This window comes from Ailuropoda melanoleuca, chromosome 12 (genome assembly GCF_002007445.2).
Source record: "Ailuropoda melanoleuca isolate Jingjing chromosome 12, ASM200744v2, whole genome shotgun sequence".
Lineage (NCBI taxonomy): Eukaryota > Metazoa > Chordata > Mammalia > Carnivora > Ursidae > Ailuropoda > Ailuropoda melanoleuca.
In genome coordinates, this window is record NC_048229.1 from 72,089,679 (window position 1) to 72,112,422 (window position 22,744).

The window sequence follows — 22,744 nt, forward strand, 5'->3', positions numbered from 1 at the left end:
GCTTTTAACAGAATTACCCGGTGTGATTCATTCATCCCGTTTGGCTATGAGAGAGGAGACCACAGAGCAAGTCAGATGTGCCTGTGGCCATGTAGTGACACCCAAACCAGCATGCCTTGTGCCCCGGGAGGACAGTACATCGATCGCTGCTTTGACTCTGTGTGCTGGTGTTGTCCTCACTCTGACACTCTGCAGGGCTCCCCTGTCCTCAGCTTCTATTGGGACTTCATTTCCTGAAGCCGTCCTGGTTCAGCTCTCAGACAAGCCCTCACAGGCCCAACACACACACACACACACACACACACTCTCTCTCTCTCTCTCTCTCTCTCTCTTTTTGGTAGCAACTACCATGAAACTATCTGGAGTGCCGGCTTCAGTGGAAAAGCAGTTATCATTAACCCGATATATCCTATTGGGCTGAATTTTTTTGAATAATTCAGAAGTCACAATGGTTATTGTCTCTCAAGGACTTTTTCAGGCTTATTTTATGCTATTTGGGCTCCAGAGTCCATTGGTGTTTTCCAGCTGTCTCGTCTGCCTGATTTCATTGCTGCTTGCCAGCCGGAGGATTCTTCTTCCTCGATCACATGTCTCTCTTATAATGTCTTGGTAGAAGGAGAGTGCAGCGGTCCATACTCACTGACATTCTGGCTCTTTTCTTGAGCCTCTGTCTTGGCAGGTGCTTCATCTGCCTTTCAAGGGGTAGACAGAGAACAGTTTTACCAAATGATTTCCAGTGTATGGCACAGATCCACACGGATGTCCCTGATCACCAGGTAGCACGTGTTCACGTGGTGAATAAATATCCCAGCATGTTTCCCCTATGGTCCCACTGGCTTTCGGAAATCCCTATGATCTACATTCATCCTATGGACGGAGAAAGAAAATACTCGCCACCTAATTTGTAAGAGAAACAGCCTGGGGTTACACACCCTTCCCCTTACAGGCCTTTGGTAGAAGCCCAGATGCCCCACCCACCTCCACGTGTACTGGGAAATGTAGTTTCTGGCTGCATTGCCTTTTCTGCAAACCGCACCCTGTGGAAAGGGGAGAGCTAGTTTGAGGGATGCTAGTTCTCTCTTTCCATGGTGTATCTTCACTATCCAACCTAGAGGTGACTTTTAGATTCTAGCCTGTTTCGTTTCTGCCTTTTAATGTGTGAATTTAAGTACATTCATATTTCTTGGGTATGATTACATTAATTCTCATTTATGAATTTAGTGTTTCTTCTCTACCAAGTGTTTTCCTTTATTAATATATTGAATTCTTTTTGGATTGATCCAGTTTCTTTATATCCCATGCACCCCATACATCATTCCCTCCCCTGCTGCTGATTTGGAAACTAAAGATCCTCCCTCCCCCACTCCCCCTCACTGTTTCTTCCTCCCTCCCTCCCTCCCTTCCTTTCTCTTTCTCTCTCTCTTTTTCTCTCTCTCTCTCAAGTCACTCTTAAAATTTTTACATACATACCTAACTTTTCTCTTACAAAGTATGAAGCTGCTTTATGCCTCGCATGTTAACCAGGCCATACATGATTTAACAACTCGGTGAAATCTCCCTCCTATAAAAGTAACCTTACTTGTTATTGTTGTTTCAGTTCTTTCTCCAAGTCCTTTTTAAATGTAATTTATTTGGTCTTGCAGCTTGTGTAAAAGAGGCACAGCATTTGGGGATCACTTGACTGTGACCCCTCTTTTCTCTGCGTTCTCATCTGTTCCTGCCTTTATGGGTGTTTGGGTTGGAACCTTCAAGAGGCGGTTTAGGCACATGCCACTTCAAACAGGATACCTCATTTTTCTCCGAGGGGCGTGTGTGTGTTTGTGTTTTATCTTTTCCGTATTATCTGTTGGAATACCTTGCCTTGTTTCTGTAGAACTTTTGAAAGGTTTCTCCCTTTGGATTCATCCATAAATTAAAAATAACCGTCGTGGTCACTTCTCAGGCGTGATGATACTGTTACATGTTTACTGCATGCTTTGCACACTGAGTTCATCTCCCTCATCCAGCAGTGTGGCCAAGCCTGCCAGCACGAAGCCCCAGGAGAAATGCCTGGCTTCCCAAATGGCTTTAGGGAAAGCCGTTGCTGCTAATATGACTAGCCTACTTTAATCTCTACTTCTAAATTTGTCCCAAGCTTGGTGGTCCGTTTTTCATTCATTCATTTCCTCTGTTAAAGGCTGTCTCAAGAATCTGCTTGGTGCCACTTGCTGGGTACCAGGTATGTGAGATCGAGATATAAATCTTTGCATTTTAATTTACTGTAAATATCATGGTGAATTATTGGTTGTTTGGGTTTACTTTCCTAGTCTCCTGCAGCATTCTTCGGAATGGTTCAGTTATAACCTTTTAGAGGACACCCAGCAAATCCATCAAAATTTAAAACGTGGGCGTCTCTTGATCTGGCGATTCTACTTCCAGGAATTTACCCTATAGAAACTGTTCTGATGTTGCAAAGGACAGGTATTGCAGCATTGCTTTCAGTACCAAAAAACCGGCCAGGACATAAAATAATATTAATTACAACAAGAGCAATGATTGACACTCCCAGAGCATCTGTATAAGGTGCTACGCTCTCACTGAATCCTCACAGCAATGCCGAGGAGGGTCTTCCATGATTTCTGTCCTTAAAGACAGGGAAGATTAGACTTTCGGCATTTAAGCAGTAAGGTCACAAAGCTAGTGAAGGATGTGGAGGGCCACGTCCTGCTAAGCAGATCAGTTTTTAATAAATGATTGAGCAGCCCCTTCAATGTCCTAAACATACTGGTTGGAATAAGTGGGAGTAGAGCTCTATTAAGATATATCTAATTACGTAAGGGTGGGGAAGAACAGCACTGTAAAATAATGCATGAGCTACAACGCTGCGTTTGTAGGAAAGCATTGTGCCGTGTTTTTAAATGGGTAGAAATTATATTCGGGAAGGATTTGTGTCAGGCTGTCACTCTGTTTATCTTGGGGCAGTGGGATTTGGGAGTTGTTTTCACTTTGTACAATCCACTTGTGCATTACTTGTACTTTGGTCACTGAACCAGTATGATTTTTACCACCCACGATACGTTCAAGTAGCCGAAGACCACTGAACTCAGACCAGAGATCCTCCCACCAGCTCACACATTCAAGTCGGCACTGTAGACATCCGGGGCTGGTTGTTGGGGGCCATCTATGCACTGTATGCGTGGTAGCATCCCTAGCCTCTATCCATTAGATGCAGGCACACCCCTCCACCACGCTGTGGCAGCCAGAACTTGTCCAGACCTTGCCAGATGTCCCTTCAGGGGTAGAGTGCCCCTGCTTGTGAACCCTCGAGATAGACGCTGGCCAATCTGTGCGTGGTTCTCTCCACACTAAGGGTTGTCATGATGATCACATCTCTCCATCTGAGGTTCTCCAAACTTCAAGAGTCCTTCATGGGGAATTTAGAATGCTTAGAACCGTACCCGACAAATCGTGCTTTTCTCTTTCTATTCAATTTAACTCAGTGCTGTTGACTTGCCACCACATAATCAGTGGGTCCCAGCTCTCTGTACTTGGCAGCAGCACACCTCTTTCTGAATCAAGGAGGGGGAAGTGCACTGAGACTTCTTTTATCGGCAGCTTCCCCCAAATAGGGGGTTCCAGTGCTTAACAAGTTTCATTAAGAACACAGCTATTAAATATTCAAAATATATAGCCTGTTCCTGTTGAGAATATAATTATACAGTAAATTAGCGCATGTCCAGTATGTTGCCTTTTAAGCACATCTTTGATGTTTCCAGTACTTACATAAGATATAGGGCCTGTTTATTAAGAGTCCAACTGTGTATAAAACTAGAGCAGTCAAAAGTAATGGTGTCTGCTGAAGGATTCTTTATCATATGAATTTACCTTTAGTCATCTATTATTTATTTCAGCTATTTTATATGCCATTATAATAAATATTATGACAGAGAAAGCTTTTATGCTTCAACTTATTGTAGTACTCTTTACTTGCCTGCAATCCTTCAGGAAAATGTAACCATGCTTTACCTATAGTTAACGTAAATCATCACTTACATTAGAATGAAAAATTCACTATGAAAAAAGGCTCCTTCTTCAATAGCAAGGCATAAATGCACAATCATGTTGACTGCCAAACTCCCGTGCCATCCACTGTCCTTTCTTAAACTGTTTTTAAGCTGCAAAGTGAATGCATTGCATAGAGGGAAATTGGAAGGTTTTCGAATATTTTCACTCTCTTGTTAGTTTCTGGCAAGATAAGCATTTTTTATCCAGAGTGCAAAATATTGCCAATTACTGTCTAAGCATTTTTAATAGTTTTGCTTTACATGGCACGTAACTCATACACCAGATTAAATAAGCTGTTACCCGGTGCAATTTCTCCTTGAATCAGCCTCACAATTACCTATAGATATTGATACAGTTATTTTATAAATTGAGTTCCAGCAACACAAGGCAAAATTTTTGACCTGTATATAATGAAGAAAGAGTTGTCATGATTTTCTTATTAGGGATGTTTGTGTATTTTGCAGGAGAGGGGAGGGCAGGGTTAGGCCGTGCTCGTGGGGGCCGGAGTGGGGGTTGATACGATGGTTGATTTGAAGGTTAGGAATGACAAACTCAGCCCCTATCCTTCAAGGCTTTACAGAAATCCTGGGCTTTGCCTAGGGTTGTTTTTGGTTTGGTTCCTTACCTGGAGATGTACAATCTCCTTTCAGAGTGTTTTTCTTATTAAATGCACTGTCGTATGCAGACCAGTGCAATGTTTAAAGCCATAGAAGAGACTGTCAGACTGTCCTTTTCTCTTGAGTGCCCTGTCAGGAAGAGCATTTATCAGTGCATCCTTCTAATGTTTAGCCTTGGCCAAGATTGGGAAGATTCCCCATAGGATTTAATCATGATCTGGTGTGGTTTGTTTGACTGAAAGGAACCAGGGCCGAAAGTAGATGCAAGAATCTCTCCACTTCCCTGTTCCCCAGTGAAGAGACTGCCATTTGCTGCCACCATTAACATCACTTAAATAATACTGGAGAAATTAGTGTTATGAAGTCCCACATAGGATATTGATGAATTATTAAACCAGTTTAGTTAGATCTGTATTGTAGTTCAGTGAATAATGTCATGTCAATAATATACTCAGCGCCAGTGTCTCTTGCTGTTGTAAATGTGACAACTCCTATTTAAGGTTTCAGAACATAAAATGAGGACTGAGAGTATGTAAAGTGGAAGGGTGAGAGACATCAGCATAATGCAATTAAGGCCCATTGGATTAGAATTTGCAGGATGCCATTAGCAATAAGCTCTGAATGTAGATTATTGCCTTGGTTACATTTTCTCCTTCAGCAATAGGCTTCTCTTGTAAATTCTAAATGTATAAAATAAATATGATATAAAATAGACACAAATAAGAATATATAGATGATGTTAATTTCTTTATAGCTTCTTGGTGTTATCTGTCGAGGAGTATGACGACAGGGGTACAGCGCAGTGTGCTCTCTAGCCAAGACATGAGCTCTGGAGCGGGCCACATCTTCGTTGGAAACCTGGGTCTGTTCTCACTAGCTGTGCCACTTTAAACTTTTATCAGCCTCTGTTTTCTGCTCCATAAAATGGGGGAAATGATAGACACTTCAAAAGATTTTTCATGTTACTTTTAAATGAAAAGTAAATGCCAGGCATATCGTAGGTGCTCATTATTTTTTCGGCTTTTATAATCAATGAATATATGTAAATGAGAACTTTTTTTTAGGGAAAAACAGAAATGGATTCTTCTATTACTGTAAGAGAGAGGTAGCCACATACCCATCAAATTCTCATAGATGGGCCCATTTGCGTTAGGAAACGCAATAGCTAGTTGCCCTTCAGCAGTACATCCTGTATCTGCCATTCCATGTGCTGGGCCCCCACTGCCAGAGGAGAATGTCCTCTGGGCTCCCTGCACTCGCTCAGCGCATCTGGGTTTCTCCATCCTTCTACCTCCATCTGTACTGTGTACTCTTCTTCTTGACCAACTCAGAGATGGTGCTTTCAACACAAAATGAAGAGCTGTTCTCACTATAGCTGCTGCCCTAGGATGGTGTCAAAAGTGTGTGTGGTCAAACTGAGTGGAGGAAGCAAAGGTCATGTCCTAGCTGAGAGTGTTTTGCAGTATACTTGCTTGATTGCCCTGAGCATGCCGCATAATGCCCGATGGGTCTTGGTTCATTACAGGGAGAAACCAGACTGTGGGGCAAACACACCATTACACTCCCAGCTAATTCATAGGCAGTTTATAATCAATGATGGTTTTTAAGTAAAAGTTGTTTTTTAAGTATGGTTGGCCACTTGAATTATTTATATGCAGTTTGCTAAAGGCCTATTGCCATGAGATATTACCTTTTTTTGTTCTTCCATTGATGGTAAGCAGATTATGGGTGAGATCTTTCTTCTTACCTGTTGCAGTGATGGGGGAGGGGAGGAAATAAGTAAAGAAGGTGGAATCCATGGAATACGTATATTTACCATTAGAGGCAGAGTTAGTGAATGAATTTATGCTTGAATATGTTGTCAGCATTCTGCTTCTTTATGAGGCATTTGGTTTTCCCCAGGGTTGGCCTTGATGTTAGGGCCTCTGGAAGTGAGGGGGAGAGTTGAGGGGGAGAGGACAGGCGGGTTGTGTGGTCATTTTGGGGTGTAGAAGAGTGATTATAATCATGGCTTGGTGTGAACCTTGGCTCCGCCATGTTATCTGGGTGACAACTGTCCCCTTCGGTGTGAGGATAGAAGATGCTGTGGGGCAAGGACTGATATGGCCGCTGTTCTTAGATCACTCCTGTTTGCCGGTTATGTCCCATTCAGCCCTTGCAGTGAAGAATGAAGTGATTCGGTGCCAATGATGACTGATGATGGTGGTGGTGGAAGTGGTGGTGATGGTGATGATGACGGTGGTGATGATGGTGATGATGGTGGTGGTGGAAGTGGTGGTGATGGTGATGATGACGGTGGTGATGATGGTGATGATGGTGGTGCTGGTGGTGGTGGTAATATGATGATGGTGATGATGGTGCTGACAGTGGTAAGAATGACAACAAAAACAATCACAATAAGGACATTGATTGCTAACAATTATGGAATACCTGCCAAGTAGTCAGGCACTGTTCTAAGTGCTTTACATATATTACCTCACTTCCTGGTAGGGCAGGTGCTATCGTGACTTCTGTTTTATAGAAGGAAAAGAAGAATGCACAAATGGGAGACGTAACTTGCCCTTCTGGTCAGTGCTGGACCCAAACAGTACAGCTTGAGTCCGTGGCCTTCACCAACACCCTTTAAATTCAAACTACTTATTGAATTTGGAAACTGGATTCCTATGGGCTCAGGGCTTCAGCAAGCCGCCTTCCTCCTGCTTTCGGGTAAGGTATCATCCTCCACTGCTGAATTGCTGTTCAGACTTTCTCTGAGTTACTTATGTTAATTTTATGAAATAAAGAAGGGAGGCCACAATTACTAATATGCTTTATTATTGAAAAACAACGGGTATCATGTTTTAGCAGTGGCCTTCCAAATAATGATTATTATAGTTATTATTTAAGTGTCCCAGGCCTTAGATACAGCATATCTCATTTTTACTCTAACCACACAAGGCAAATGTCCATTTTCCATTAAGGCAGCTGAGGCCGAGAACATTCACATAACTGCCCTGACACCATGCTGCCCATGCTTTGGTCACTCTGGGCTGTGGCTCCAGGTCATCCTGGTTCTGCTGTCTCTGCTGTGGATGGCAACATCTCCCCGCTTCTCCATTTAAATTCCACGTGGTCCCCATATGGTTCTTTTGGTTTCAGGCAGTATCACATCTGAGTCACACTCGGCTAGTTTATAGTCATAAAATGATATGAGAGATCACTCTTATATAATGGCAGCAAGCAATCCCTTTGGTTGGGCATTTATAGACTCTTGAATCACTGAGGCAGATTTTGGAACTTAATAAAGAATAGACCAACAAGACTTGGCCTATTGAGGGTGTCCGTGAACTGTGCCACCAGCAAGTGTCCTCGGATCCCAGGGAAATGGAGGAAGAGTTTGTAGGTTGCTTAATCACTCTGCTTTTCTGGCTGAGCCTGGGGTGTCGGGAGCAGGTGGGCTTCTCAGCTACTTAGAAGTTGCCTGATGCTTCACCTGTGGGATGCCAGCTGTGCCGTTCTGTTTTAAAATGATGGGTACCAGCATCTGTATACATAATTTAAAATAAATTTACATTCTTGGGGCGCCTGGGTGGTACAGCGGTTAAGCGTCTGCCTTTTGGCTCAGGGCGTGATCCAGGCGTTATGGGATCGAGCCCCACATCAGGCTCCCCCGCTATGAGCCTGCTTCTTCCTCTCCCACTCCCCCTGCTTGTGTTCCCTCTCTCGCTGGCTGTCTCTATCTCTGTCGAATAAATAAATAAAATCTTTAAAAAAATAAAAAAAATAAATTTACATTCTTATTCTGCCTGAGATGAGAAGATTGTGTACTGGTGTGGTTGGAGGGAAGAGTAAGGATTTGGGGAAGGGCTGAAAGAGGCATTTTATAGCATTTTAAGATTCAGAGCTCTTGGTATGAAGTTCTTCCTGTTAAACAAAGCTGAGTGGATGGATGGATGGATGGATGGGTGGATCTATGTAGATGGCAAAGAAGAAGGGAGGGGCATATGCAAGGTTAACAGTTTATTTTGGAGTTGGTGGGATTGTAGATGCTTTTTGTTTGTCCGTATTCATCTGTCTTTTCTAAATTCTTCTGTAATTAATGAAAGTGTGAAGTAGGATGTAACCTGAAATAACCCTGGAAAGGGCAAAGTCAGGAACTGTGCGTTAGTCGTTACCGTTCTTCATTTTTTATATATAAAAAATATATAAAATCTTCCACTATATATATTATATACATATGTAATATTTATTTATGTATAAATAAATACAAATATAGAAATACATGTAGAAACATATATGTGTATTTACATATGTAGTTTTGAGCACATGGAGGGCTGCACCTTCTGAAGCTAAGCGTAACCACATGACTTGCTCTGCCAACAAAATGTGAGCAAAAGTGACATCTGTACTGCTGGGTGGAGGCCTTGCGATCCACCCTGTGTGCAGTTTGTCACATTCTCCTCCCCACACTGTGGAGGCTGGTAATGTCACAGAAGGTGGAGGTCCCACTGCCTGGGCCCCCGGCGTACCACGATGAACGTGGTCCCACCGACCTGGAATGGGCATGAAGCGTGAGCGAGTAGTGATCCTTGGTTGTTGGAGGACGTTGAGGTTTGGGAGCTGTTGAGTACGGATGCCGAAGCACCTCCTCCTGACTGGTAGGGAGACGGTTATGTGAGCCATTACTAAGGAGGTGGGACCGTATCTTATCGGCCGTTCTAAGCTCCAAAGGAGTTTTAAGCTGGGACTTTGTGTACGTGTTTGATTTGCCAATCCAAAGAGCAGACCCTGCCCAAACAAAGCCTGAGCTTCCACAAAGCCTAGATGGCAAATGCTAATTTAACACCTCTTGCTTAGAAAAACCCACTGGTGCTTTAGCGGTGGTAGAACAGTCTGTATCTTGAATGTGGTGATTGTTATATGACTCTGTACGTAGAGTAAGTTGTCATGGAATTATATACAAAGATAGTCCAAATAAAAGAAAAGGAGTGCATCCCTAAACTGGTAAACCCTGGGTAATGTCTGTGGTCTAATGAACTGTGTTTGCACCACTGTTGGTTTTCTGGTTCTGATAATGTGTCATAGACATGGGTAAGATGTCACCATTGGCGGTGCTGGGAAGCGGGACACTCTTGATGATATTTTTGCCACTTCTTGTGAGTCCATAACTGGTTCCAAATCAAAGTTAACAACAACAGAAAGTTCTTGAGTTAAGCCAGGGAATTGCATTGTGGTTAGTCCCAGATTCCTGGCCAGACATGGCAGGAAAGCTCACACTGGCAGACGGAGCCTCTTGCCTCCACCCAGCACACAGCAGTTTATGCCTCGGAAACGGGTGCTCTTTGCAGCCCCTCAGCCGCTGTGTTCCCGTTTTGAGCACGTCCCATGATAAACACTTCTATCGAATTGCTAGGTTTGTGAGACAGTCAGAAGACCAACACTTCCCCTCCCCCACACACACTCTATTTCTAAAAGCTGTGTGTTTTTCTTCCTTGAACTTGTTGGATTGCACACAGTTTCTTTGCATTTCACAGGGTCAGTAGCAGAAACAGGAAACCTGATGCTGGGGGCAAGAGAATTACCTGAGTAATAGTGTGTGGACTTGAATCACTGTCCCCAGGAGCCTAGTAACCCACAGCCTGTGGATTAGTCTGCTGAACTACTCGGTGGCTTGTGACCCCTCGTTCCCTCTGGGTGTGTACGTTCTGATTTTGTTCTTATTGGTGGTGGCAGCCCTGTACTTATTTTAAAGTGAAGGGAGAGGACCAAAAGACAACTTACCAGTACTTACAGAAGAATATACTGGCCCACTTGGCTGAGCCATCATTTTCTTTGGAAGATTGCTTTGGGGCCATCTGGGAATGTTCTCCCTGTTTTATGAGGGAAATCTATATATGCATTTTTATGATATGTAGCCTGCATATCCCTTGGGGTTTCCCTAAGGGGCTTGGCTGAGAGGAATGATGTCTTCACCACCCCTTCCCCAACAGAATGAGTATCTGGCTTTCCTCTTGTGATACATTCAAAGTTCTGTAAGATTCTGTGTGTGGCAGTGAGTGTCATGCTCTAAGTGAAGTAAGGCTGGGGCCAGAGGGGGTAGAATGAGGGTGAAAGGCCACTTTATTCACTAACTCTTAATGTCAAATTGGGTAGTCAACCGTTTATGAAGTGTGAGAATCTATGGGGAATAAAAGTTAGCGACTGACAGACTTGGCACTCCGAAGAGATTTTAGTCATCGGACAATTATCCGCCATGCAGACAGAAAGTGAGTCGGGTTTTTCTCCTGTCTGGAGGCCCAAGCTGTCTACATGGTACAACCTCACTCAAGTATGTTCATTTCTGCTGTTAGTGGTGTCTTTGTCTATAGGACGAGAGGTGTGGTCTCAGGTCATTGTGGGCCCTCCAGCTCTACTATTCTCTGGTCTTAAGAAACTCCCAGTGAAACCCATGTGTTGGCACTTTCCCCACGTCCTGGCTCAGGTTAAATGCTTCTCCTCTTCCTTCCAAAATTGGCACGTTTGTGCACCTGCCACTGTTACCCAAGGAACTTCAGTCTACACTGGCCAACTTGCCTTCACCACCTATATGCCTGTTGGGGTTTGGGGTAGTCATTTTATCACCTTACAGCCCTTTCCCTAAAACCGGGCTCTGTTAGGAGACATGCCCTGGGTCCTCCAGGATCTAATAGTGAGCTGGTCTGACACGGTCTTCATTAATATCATTCATCCACCATGCTGCACTGCAGCCCACCCAAACCACTGTTTGTTGCAGGCTGGAAACATCGGCACAGTAGACATCTTATCTCCTTCTAGTTAAGTTTATGAAATACCTTCTCTCCTCCGGGCTGTATGTTAGGTGCTTTGCACTCATTCTCACAAGTCTGTGAGAAGATAATTAATATTTCCTTTTACAAATGAGGGAACTGAGGCTCAGAAATGTTAATGGCCCAGAGTCAGTTGGCCTCACACCTGTCTCTGTCTGATGCTTGCTGTTCAAGGCTTGGGACCTGGGTTGCAGCCCAGCACTTATGGCCAAGACAAACTGCTGCAGAGGTACTGAGCATCTCAGCACAGTCTGTGTCTCTCCCTGAATAAGCCAGCTGGGCTGGAGGATGTGCACGGNAGGTCCCACTGCCTGGGCCCCCGGCGTACCACGATGAACGTGGTCCCACCGACCTGGAATGGGCATGAAGCGTGAGCGAGTAGTGATCCTTGGTTGTTGGAGGACGTTGAGGTTTGGGAGCTGTTGAGTACGGATGCCGAAGCACCTCCTCCTGACTGGTAGGGAGACGGTTATGTGAGCCATTACTAAGGAGGTGGGACCGTATCTTATCGGCCGTTCTAAGCTCCAAAGGAGTTTTAAGCTGGGACTTTGTGTACGTGTTTGATTTGCCAATCCAAAGAGCAGACCCTGCCCAAACAAAGCCTGAGCTTCCACAAAGCCTAGATGGCAAATGCTAATTTAACACCTCTTGCTTAGAAAAACCCACTGGTGCTTTAGCGGTGGTAGAACAGTCTGTATCTTGAATGTGGTGATTGTTATATGACTCTGTACGTAGAGTAAGTTGTCATGGAATTATATACAAAGATAGTCCAAATAAAAGAAAAGGAGTGCATCCCTAAACTGGTAAACCCTGGGTAATGTCTGTGGTCTAATGAACTGTGTTTGCACCACTGTTGGTTTTCTGGTTCTGATAATGTGTCGTAGACATGGGTAAGATGTCACCATTGGCGGTGCTGGGAAGCGGGACACTCTTGATGATATTTTTGCCACTTCTTGTGAGTCCATAACTGGTTCCAAATCAAAGTTAACAACAACAGAAAGTTCTTGAGTTAAGCCAGGGAATTGCATTGTGGTTAGTCCCAGATTCCTGGCCAGACATGGCAGGAAAGCTCACACTGGCAGACGGAGCCTCTTGCCTCCACCCAGCACACAGCAGTTTATGCCTCGGAAACGGGTGCTCTTTGCAGCCCCTCAGCCGCTGTGTTCCCGTTTTGAGCACGTCCCATGATAAACACTTCTATCGAATTGCTAGGTTTGTGAGACAGTCAGAAGACCAACACTTCCCCTCCCCCCCACACACTCTATTTCTAAAAGCTGTGTGTTTTTCTTCCTTGAACTTGTTGGATTGCACACAGTTTCTTTGCATTTCACAGGGTCAGTAGCAGAAACAGGAAACCTGATGCTGGGGGCAAGAGAATTACCTGAGTAATAGTGTGTGGACTTGAATCACTGTCCCCAGGAGCCTAGTAACCCACAGCCTGTGGATTAGTCTGCTGAACTACTCGGTGGCTTGTGACCCCTCGTTCCCTCTGGGTGTGTACGTTCTGATTTTGTTCTTATTGGTGGTGGCAGCCCTGTACTTATTTTAAAGTGAAGGGAGAGGACCAAAAGACAACTTACCAGTACTTACAGAAGAATATACTGGCCCACTTGGCTGAGCCATCATTTTCTTTGGAAGATTGCTTTGGGGCCATCTGGGAATGTTCTCCCTGTTTTATGAGGGAAATCTATATATGCATTTTTATGATATGTAGCCTGCATATCCCTTGGGGTTTCCCTAAGGGGCTTGGCTGAGAGGAATGATGTCTTCACCACCCCTTCCCCAACAGAATGAGTATCTGGCTTTCCTCTTGTGATACATTCAAAGTTCTGTAAGATTCTGTGTGTGGCAGTGAGTGTCATGCTCTAAGTGAAGTAAGGCTGGGGCCAGAGGGGGTAGAATGAGGGTGAAAGGCCACTTTATTCACTAACTCTTAATGTCAAATTGGGTAGTCAACCGTTTATGAAGTGTGAGAATCTATGGGGAATAAAAGTTAGCGACTGACAGACTTGGCACTCCGAAGAGATTTTAGTCATCGGACAATTATCCGCCATGCAGACAGAAAGTGAGTCGGGTTTTTCTCCTGTCTGGAGGCCCAAGCTGTCTACATGGTACAACCTCACTCAAGTATGTTCATTTCTGCTGTTAGTGGTGTCTTTGTCTATAGGACGAGAGGTGTGGTCTCAGGTCATTGTGGGCCCTCCAGCTCTACTATTCTCTGGTCTTAAGAAACTCCCAGTGAAACCCATGTGTTGGCACTTTCCCCACGTCCTGGCTCAGGTTAAATGCTTCTCCTCTTCCTTCCAAAATTGGCACGTTTGTGCACCTGCCACTGTTACCCAAGGAACTTCAGTCTACACTGGCCAACTTGCCTTCACCACCTATATGCCTGTTGGGGTTTGGGGTAGTCATTTTATCACCTTACAGCCCTTTCCCTAAAACCGGGCTCTGTTAGGAGACATGCCCTGGGTCCTCCAGGATCTAATAGTGAGCTGGTCTGACACGGTCTTCATTAATATCATTCATCCACCATGCTGCACTGCAGCCCACCCAAACCACTGTTTGTTGCAGGCTGGAAACATCGGCACAGTAGACATCTTATCTCCTTCTAGTTAAGTTTATGAAATACCTTCTCTCCTCCGGGCTGTATGTTAGGTGCTTTGCACTCATTCTCACAAGTCTGTGAGAAGATAATTAATATTTCCTTTTACAAATGAGGGAACTGAGGCTCAGAAATGTTAATGGCCCAGAGTCAGTTGGCCTCNCTTTTCTGGGATTTCCCTTACCTGAACAGGCAGGTGGCCCTAGCATTCGTTGCTGTATGTGCTTTGGAGGAGGTAGATCTGAGAAGTGGTAGTATTTAATCGCATACCCTGCAAGCCAGGCCGACTTAAAAATCGGGAATGCCCCATAATCATGGGACAAGTCTGAAAGGCAGCCCTCATCTTTCCAGAATTGTGCTAGGGCGCTGTCCAGTGGAACGTGATTGCTTCAAATCCTGATGCCCCTGGCCTTCTAGTTTCTGTCAAGGAGGGAATGTGAGCTTTGATGTCAGACTGAGGTGAATCCTTGACGCCAACCCTTCTTAGCTCTGTGATCTCTTACAAGAGGCCACATGTGAAGTAGGGAAAGTAGAATCCATTCAGTTATTGTGAGGATGAAATAAGATGGTGCATGTAAGTGCCTAGCCCAGTGTGAGCCCGGAACAGACGGCAGTCATTCTTATTCCACGTGTGCCCCACCTATCTGTAGGGTTCTCTGGGTTGTGAGATCAGAGATCTAGGTCACTCAGGGTCCATTGGAATAAATGAATTTTGCCTGCTTTTGTACTTTCTCTAAATGAATCATTTTTAATTTTTGATGCAGGCTCAGTGGAATCATTTCAGAAGCTGAATAGCAGCTTTTGAGATGAAAATATTATCTACTGAATTCTTGTACAAGCCAGGCTTTGTCCTGGCGTTCCCCTATTTTTATGATTTTTTTTTTTTTAGGACGCAGATTGAGAGGAGATGGGTGAGCCTGAGGACCCTTTGGAGCCTCCTCTGTGCACTGAGTGAAACAGCACAACCCCCAGCCTGTGGTTTTAGCAGATTCCCAGCCTCACATCCTCCCAAACTTGGCAGTAAAAGCCCTGTTCTTCCATTCATTCTGATGATTTATATTCTCTCTGGGCGTCTAATATTAAACAGGGGAATTCCGACATGTTCCATAACACATTTACTGTAACTTGATACCATGAACTAAACTTGCTGTTATTTATCATTTCTTTTTATTTTCTCTCATTCCAGCACAAAGCCAAGGTAGAAGCAATGACCCTGGACCTCGCTCTGCTCCGTAGCGTGCAGCATTTTGCTCAAGCGTTCAAGGCCAAGAATCTGTGAGTGTTCCAGTGGAGGGTTATAGATCATAATATCTTGCTATTGTAATGTCTTTATCAGATAAACACAATTGGGAGAACACAGACGTGAGACTGTTGTGTTGTCCTGGCGTCCAAACAGCAGGCTCATTTATATTGGCCCCGTTAAGGTGTACCATATTTTCCTGACTTCTTGAGTCACCCTCATTATGAGACATGTCATCAATCTAATAACAGCTCCCCCAATAAAAAAGGAAAGACACTACTCAAGCACTAGTAAAAGTGGCTAATAAAAGCCAGCCGATTGTAGGAGGCACCCTGATTACCGACATTTTTGCAGTGCATCTCAGAACTGAGGAAAAGTGTACTTTAATTGCACCCAGGAACGGTTGGCCTTACTTACCCAGTCCTCCATGGGGGCCGAGAATCAGAGCAGGAGAAGTTCTACCTTTTCCACGTCTGCGGTTATTGTATGCAGTGCGTGAATGTGGCTCCACAACATAGACTCTCGTTGTGAGGAAGTTACTTTTCTTTCCTTCTTTTTTAGTCTTTCAAAATGCCCAAAGCAGAAGCCTTTGCTAGGGGCTGGCGAGTGGTTATGCCGTCACACGCCAACCTCCCTTTCTAACGGAGAGAGAGAGCAGTCCTCAGTCCCGGAGCCCGGGAAAGCAGTGGTGGCTAGCTTCATTTTAATTACAATATTTTGTTTCCAAGTGTTTATTTTTATGGTTTCCTCATGTTGAGGGCAAGCAATACTGGTTTCTCATTTAACATAGTGGTTTAAATTTCATTTTAAAAAATAACTGCATTTAATTTTTTTTTTCAGTGAATTAATTTAAGCACGAGGTTTAAATTAATAACAGTATAGGTGGTGCCAAGGATTAGATAGTTCCAGAAGTGGCACCAGAATGACCAGATTTGGGAGAATGCTGATAAATGACGTTGTCTTTGGGTTAGGCTGTGTTGGGAGTGTTGGTTTTATAGTTCTCCTAGCAGATGACGGATGTATGGGGAGGCATTTAAACCGGATAATCACAAGGTACTATGTAGGTCTGAGTCTGCAGTGCTGGCCAGCGGCCAGTCCTTCTTGAGTCTGCCTCAGTTTCTCACTCTGCTCTTTTACACTGTGAGGAAGTCTGTTCTCTAAAGCCTTTTTAGCAAGTGGCCTGAGTCCTTGAGGTTGAAATACAAAGCATCGTGAGTGGAGTTGCATCGTCCCCATAAATGCAGACCCTGCACTCACCAAATAGTCGGGTCACATCTGCAGTGAGCCTGTAGACCTGGGCGAGCCCGCTGTGTGCTCTCCATGGCATCTGCCAGTTGGTGGCTGCCAGCCGCTTCCAGAGCTCCCAGTGAAGATCAGGTCAGGGGACAGCAGTAGCTTTGAAGACATTTGCTTGTGTATAACTTCACTGCTCATTTATCCACTTGCTCATTTACTTTACACACATTCAGTGAGTGCCTCCAAAGTCCCAACCCCTCTTCTGGGCTCTGGGAAGAGAGTGGTGGCCCCTGGAGGCCCACTTCCCTTCAGACAAGAAGCCATAATCTCAGGGGACAGCAAGCATTTAATTGCTCAGGGCTGACTCCTTGACCTACTGTTTTTTGGGGTTGTTTGGAAGGATGATGATAATAATGATCATCATCATCATCATCATCATCATAGCAGCAGTAATGAGTGGTAGTAATTCATTTATGTAGTACTTGTTATGGGCCATGCACTGAGAACCCTTTGCGTGCATTTTCTGATTTGCTGCTATTTCTTATTCTGTTATACAGATGAGGAGAGCAAGACTAGAAGGGGTAGGTGGGTTATCTGAGGGCCTTCAGCTGGGAAGCAGCCCCCCACCCCACCCCAGAGCCTCCACGGTAGTCCCTCCAGGCCTCCTGCTCACCTACCACGTGGCCCTGTCTCTCACTAGAAATGCAGTGGAAACTGAGATCAGAGACAGTGAGTGACTTTCACAGGGTCACTTGGCAGACTGGGAGCAGCAGTGGGACTTCCCTCCGGTTCTGACTGTCACGCTCTCCCTGACACAGTGCGGTCTCTCTGTGCTTCCTCCAGTCCCTGGGTCAGGCTGCGCTGGGAGCGGCAGTATGGCTGAGGCATGCCAACTGTTACATAACAGGACTCTCTTCCAAGTCGTAGCAGGACTGTTAGTTCACGTAGTTCAGAAATCATCAAATTCAACTGCCTTTTGTAATCACTAACCTCAAACTCTTGGAGAAAGCTATCACCCATTTTGCCCTAATCCTAGATTTTAGCAAATGACTGAATTTTTGTACTTCTAGGTTCAGAAACGAAGGTGATTTTCCTTTTAGCAAAACCCCGTACCGCAAACCTCTTTTTATATGTCTCTCGAGATCCAGCCTTTTACACGGCTTAGAGAAATATTGTGGTGGCGAAAATATGCATAAAAAAGTGAGTGATTTTACTTTTGAAATACTGCCAAAGTGAAATCTCTCTTGGATAGGCAGATGACAGTTTAGTACTTACGGGTCTTTAGATTCTGAGCACTGTCAGAAGTGAATTTAAGTGCAGGTGGCTGGGCTGCCAAAAACCACGTGTAGCCTCCTGCTTCTCATCACTTCCCATCTTCAGACATGAAAATTTCCTTGTGTGTAAAACATAATGACAAATGAAAGAAAGCCTGCCAGTTCAGAACCAATCTCCTTTTGTGCTGTTGGACCGAGAAGAGGAAAAACCCTCACATTGAAATTCCATGTGGACACCCCCATTTACTATTCCGTTTTAAAGCCTGTGAGCACGCCAGAGGTATTGTCAGCCTCCTCGCTCCTGTGTGTATCTCCCCCACCCCCCGCTCCCCCATTCCTGCTCTGGCTCATGTGCGCCTCCCTGCACCAGGAGAGGCGGTGTTGTCCTGTTGCCTGACAGAGAAAGGTAGAAACAGATGCTAGATGCAAACCCTGCTGGAAGGGGCAGCCTGTCCTAGAGCCACCCTCCATCTGCCTTCTACCGGGAGGAGATGTGCATTCAGCCTACTCTGGGATGTCTTCCTTTTGGGTGGCAGAGGAGGAGGTGGGGGGTAGAAGCCTATTTTAGAATGAGCGCCGCTAATAATGATTAAACAAAATAATACCTGCTAGCCAGCTTGCTGTTTATTCTGTGCCAGGCATGGCACTCAGCACTTACACATGAATTCTCTCTTTAATTTCTTACAGCCACCTTAGGGATTAGTCATTTCTCTCTCTAGTTTACAAATTGAAAGGCTCCAGCCTTTCACAGAGAGGCTAAATCGATTTCCCAGCTTTAGCCCGTGGTGGATCCGTAGTTTGAACCCAAGTGTGTCTGAATCTAGAACAACTCTTCTTGCTACATCTTACGCTTCGGTCCCATGTATCAGCACAGATTCTTGTACTGGAATGTATTGGAGTAAGAAGTTGCTCCACAATCTAGCAGCTTAACACATTAAAAACAAGAAACAGTTCCATGCTCTCTTTCTGTTTGTAAATCAATTGCTTGTTCAAACACAATGTTCTTTAATCTGTAGGTTTCCCCTCAAATTTTTTTTTTTTTAATTAATGCAGCTTACTTGTTGACAGAGTTGCCCTCAAGAGTTTTCTGTATCTTATTCTTCCGGAACTGCATCCCTGTGGTGCCATTGAACATGTTCTTTTGTTCTTTTGGTCCCTGAGTTGCTTGTGAAGCGTAGCTAACTCTAGAGCTTGGTCCACTGTCCGTTTAATTTTTGGGCAAGAGTGCTGCACAGGTGGTAATGTAGTCTGCCAGGAAGAGGACATACACAGCTGCTTGCTGACGCCAGCTTTCCTGGGCTCGGCACACCCTGACAGCTCCATTCCTCTGCCCATCTCCACATGCGTTCATTCATTCTGCTCTTCCCCCCCTCGCTCTTCTGGGTGGTCAGGCCAGGAGTCCTCTGCCTGCTTCCAGGCAGTTCTCCCCAGAGTTAGTGGTGGTAGTGGTCAGCCAGTGTGTCTCAGGTCGAATTATGTTGGGCATTACTGGAAAGTTCCAAGCCCAAGCCTGTGGTAAGTCCCAACCAAACTGAATTTTGAGGGAAATTTTGTTTAAACTGCAATCCTGGACAGCAGCCAGGCTCCACACTGCCTGGCAGGCGGAGGCATCCGTCAGATAGGAAGGGCTGGGACCTTTACTAGTCATTCAGACCAAATATTGGCATTTTCTGTAACGGGCTTTGCAACCACAGTCAATTGTTTGGGGCGCTTTTGTACATTTTCATTGCTAGTTTCTAGCCGCTTAGCTGACTGAAATGTGCATATTTTGAATACGGCCTGGAACAGTTTGACAGCTACTAGAGCTAGAAGCTCTGTAGATAGTTGTCCTTTTTCAGAAGATATTATAAAGTTTGAGTTCCAGATCTTCCTGAAGTAATGGACACCTGGATTCCAATCCTGGAGTTTTGAAAATTGGTAATGGCACATAATACAAGGAACTCTTGGCTTGGATCCCAGGTACAAATCAGCTCTTACAGTGTTGACCAGGGGTTTTGATTTGTTCTGGAAATTAATTGAAATCAATGGTCAGTTCATATTAAAATAATATATACAATTCTGATGGTTTCTAGAACTTCATTTTTGATCATGAATTTCTACTTTGCCTTCTCAGCTTTCTGTCTCAGTATAATTTAAGGAAATTAGACTTTGTTTCATTTAGAAAATAATATGGAATGGTAATGTTTTAAAAAAAATGCTAAGAGAACAGTTTATTTTTTAAACATTTGAGGGGGACAGTCTTTAACAAAATTATTTATTTTTACTTTTCACTAAATTACTTTCAGAACTTAAATCTACTAATCCCAGATATAATATTCTTGGATCCTTATTCCAAATTTTGCTGTCTCAAATCCTTCTATGGAAGTGGGTTGGCCATAAATTATAAATAAATTCTACATTCTGAGGGATAAATTACCCTGAAGACCGATGTGTAAATTACAGCTTAATCTTTCTTTTTCTTCTCAGCTCAATTTTAAGAATAATATTTTAGCCAACATATCTGCATTACTCTTTGCTCGACATGAGAAATACATTTCTAGTTTGCTTAGCAAAGGATCATAGTGCTTTGCTTTTCTACACAGTACAAAATCTACAGAAAAGAGAAAAGGAGAGACAGATATTAGCTGTAATAAACTCTCGAAATCTAGATCTTAATTATGACTTTTTAGGGAAAAATTTAAAAAGTCTACAAGTTAATTTTTCCCCATCCCGTACATTTGCCATGTTAGAGTATTGAAAAATTATATCGTGAAACATTTAATGTATCTAGAAATACTGGGAAAAACGATGCCCTTGTAAATAAATTTCTTCCCTCTGAAATTTAATTCTTTAGACATCTTTTAATGTAATTCTTTTTAAAAATTTCAAAAACATTTTACATACCATCATTTCTTATTAAAAATACTCAGATTAGTATAGTGTAATGCAGGGGTCAGCAAACTTTTTTTGTAAAGGGCCAGAGAATAAATAGTTCAAACTTTTTGGACCCTAAGATTTCAGTTGCAGTTACTCAGCTCTGCCTTTGTAGCATGAAAGCAGCCATGGATACTATTCCAGTGAGTGAACATGACTCTGTTCCAATAAAACTTTATTTAGAGGAAGAGGAGACCGAGCTGGATTTGCACAAGGGCCATAGTGTGCCAGCCCCTGGTGTGGTAAGAGGAGCTTTGTGGCTCAGCAGAACTTAGATTTAAATCCCAGCTCTGCTACCTTACTAGTTGTGTGGCCTTGGGCAGACTATTGGCATCTCTGTGCCTTGCTTTCCAGATCTATGTGAAGTAGATTATCACATACATTTTTTTTTACGGTTTTGGAGAGGAGTTCCATAATGCATGGAATAACCAGGGACATCTCAGTGCACTGTGCCTATGAGTATTATTAACATGTATTTTTTTTAATCTTGATCCTAAAATGATCTGAGAGGTTTTTAAGAATACATACAGTATGAGAAAACAGAAATAAGAAATCTGCTAAATAGGGAAAGGGGATGAAGTGGACTTGTAAGATGTGGTCCTAGTGGAAATATGGATCTCATAAGGACTTTTACAGTCCTTAAACATTGGACCTAAGAATGAGCTTGGAGATTCCTGGCAGTCAAGAGCAGAGGGAAAATGAGTTTCACGTTGCCCACCAGCTAGAAGCATCATAAGAGCCAAGCAGAAATGATCGTCACTATAGTGATGCTCCCCTGAGGGTCTCAGAGTACTTCTTACCCTGCTGAGTATTTTCCCCCTGCTCTTTGTTACTCTTTACAAAGCCCTTGATTTGAGGGATGCTTTGCAGTTCCCTTTCAGAGTAAATGGCTAGATTCTGTTTTCTTTGCTATTGCTACATCTGTTTCCCTTGGCTTTCAGCAGTTTTTCCAGATGATTAGTGTTGCCGTAATAACATCCTGCTTTGAATATATAGGTACATGGGGAAGGTATGGTGGCACATACTGAAAATAATTAGCCTGTGTGTTTTGGGGCATTGAGGTACCACATATGCCTTCTGCTCCCCTCCTTTTCTGTGTATTTTTTTTTTCATTTTTCCCCTTACTTCATTATTTATTCAGTGCTTAGAACGGTGCCAGGAACTGGGCTAGACACTAGCAGTAAACTATTTGCCATCTCACTTCTCTTGTGCCTTATTTCTCTCTTAGAATGTCATGAAGCTTGGGTATTTTTTGATAGCTTTCCATGATGACTTCCTTCAAAAACCTATCCTTAGTGGAGAAGAATATTTATTACATTAATTAGGGGCCACATTGCAATTAATTTTTCAGAAAAAAAAAATTCAGTGAGCCTTTTGGCATCATTAAAAGTCATCACAGCTAAAGAATACATGAAACTGTGTTTGAATTAACCACAACGATGTTTGCAAAATAAACACTTTTGATTTCCCAACAGACTTCTCCATTCAGCCATCACTATCATGTTTCATGACATCAAAGTGATGCATGTTAATTGAAGACACACAAAAAAACTTCCCTTCCAGGAAGAATAAAAACCCAGCTTTGGAGGACAGATACAATTACTCTGTGGCTGCCTCCTCCTGCACTCACCATCCCATCAATGTATACATAACCCATGTTATGTCTAGCTCTAGCAAATAATATTAATTTTATTGCTGGTGCTCAACAATGACCACTTAAATCACTGGACTAGAGTACAAGCCAGCAAAGTTTTTCCATAAAGAATCAGGTACATATATAAATATCTATATAAATATTTCTGCCTTTATGAGCCAGATGGTCTCTGTAGCAACTAATGTTGAATGCATCTTGATTGTTGAGTGAGACCTTTGTAATTTGAAAGTAGCCACTGTGAACTTGTAAATGACTGGGTGTTTCTGTGTTCCAATAAAACTTTATTTAAAAAAACAAAACAAAACAGAAAGTGGTTTGGAGTTGGGATTTGTGGTTTGCTAATCCTTGGACCAGAACCCAC

The 22,744-nt window shown here is 43.5% G+C and overlaps 1 protein-coding gene across 7 annotated transcripts in view; it reads left to right on the forward strand.

Annotated features, from left to right (window-relative positions):
* Window positions 1-22,744, forward strand: part of WWOX (WW domain containing oxidoreductase) — a 1,195,262-nt gene that overhangs the window by 241,920 nt on the left and 930,598 nt on the right. For all 7 annotated transcript variants that reach the window (XR_004618878.1, XM_034637803.1, XM_034637804.1 and 4 more), the window contains exon 6: window positions 15,253-15,341. Coding sequence is in view for 6 of the 7 variants with exons in the window: in XM_034637803.1 (XP_034493694.1) it covers window positions 15,253-15,341 (89 nt within the window). In the remaining variant the exon portion in view is untranslated. The remainder of the gene's footprint in view (window positions 1-15,252; window positions 15,342-22,744) is intronic.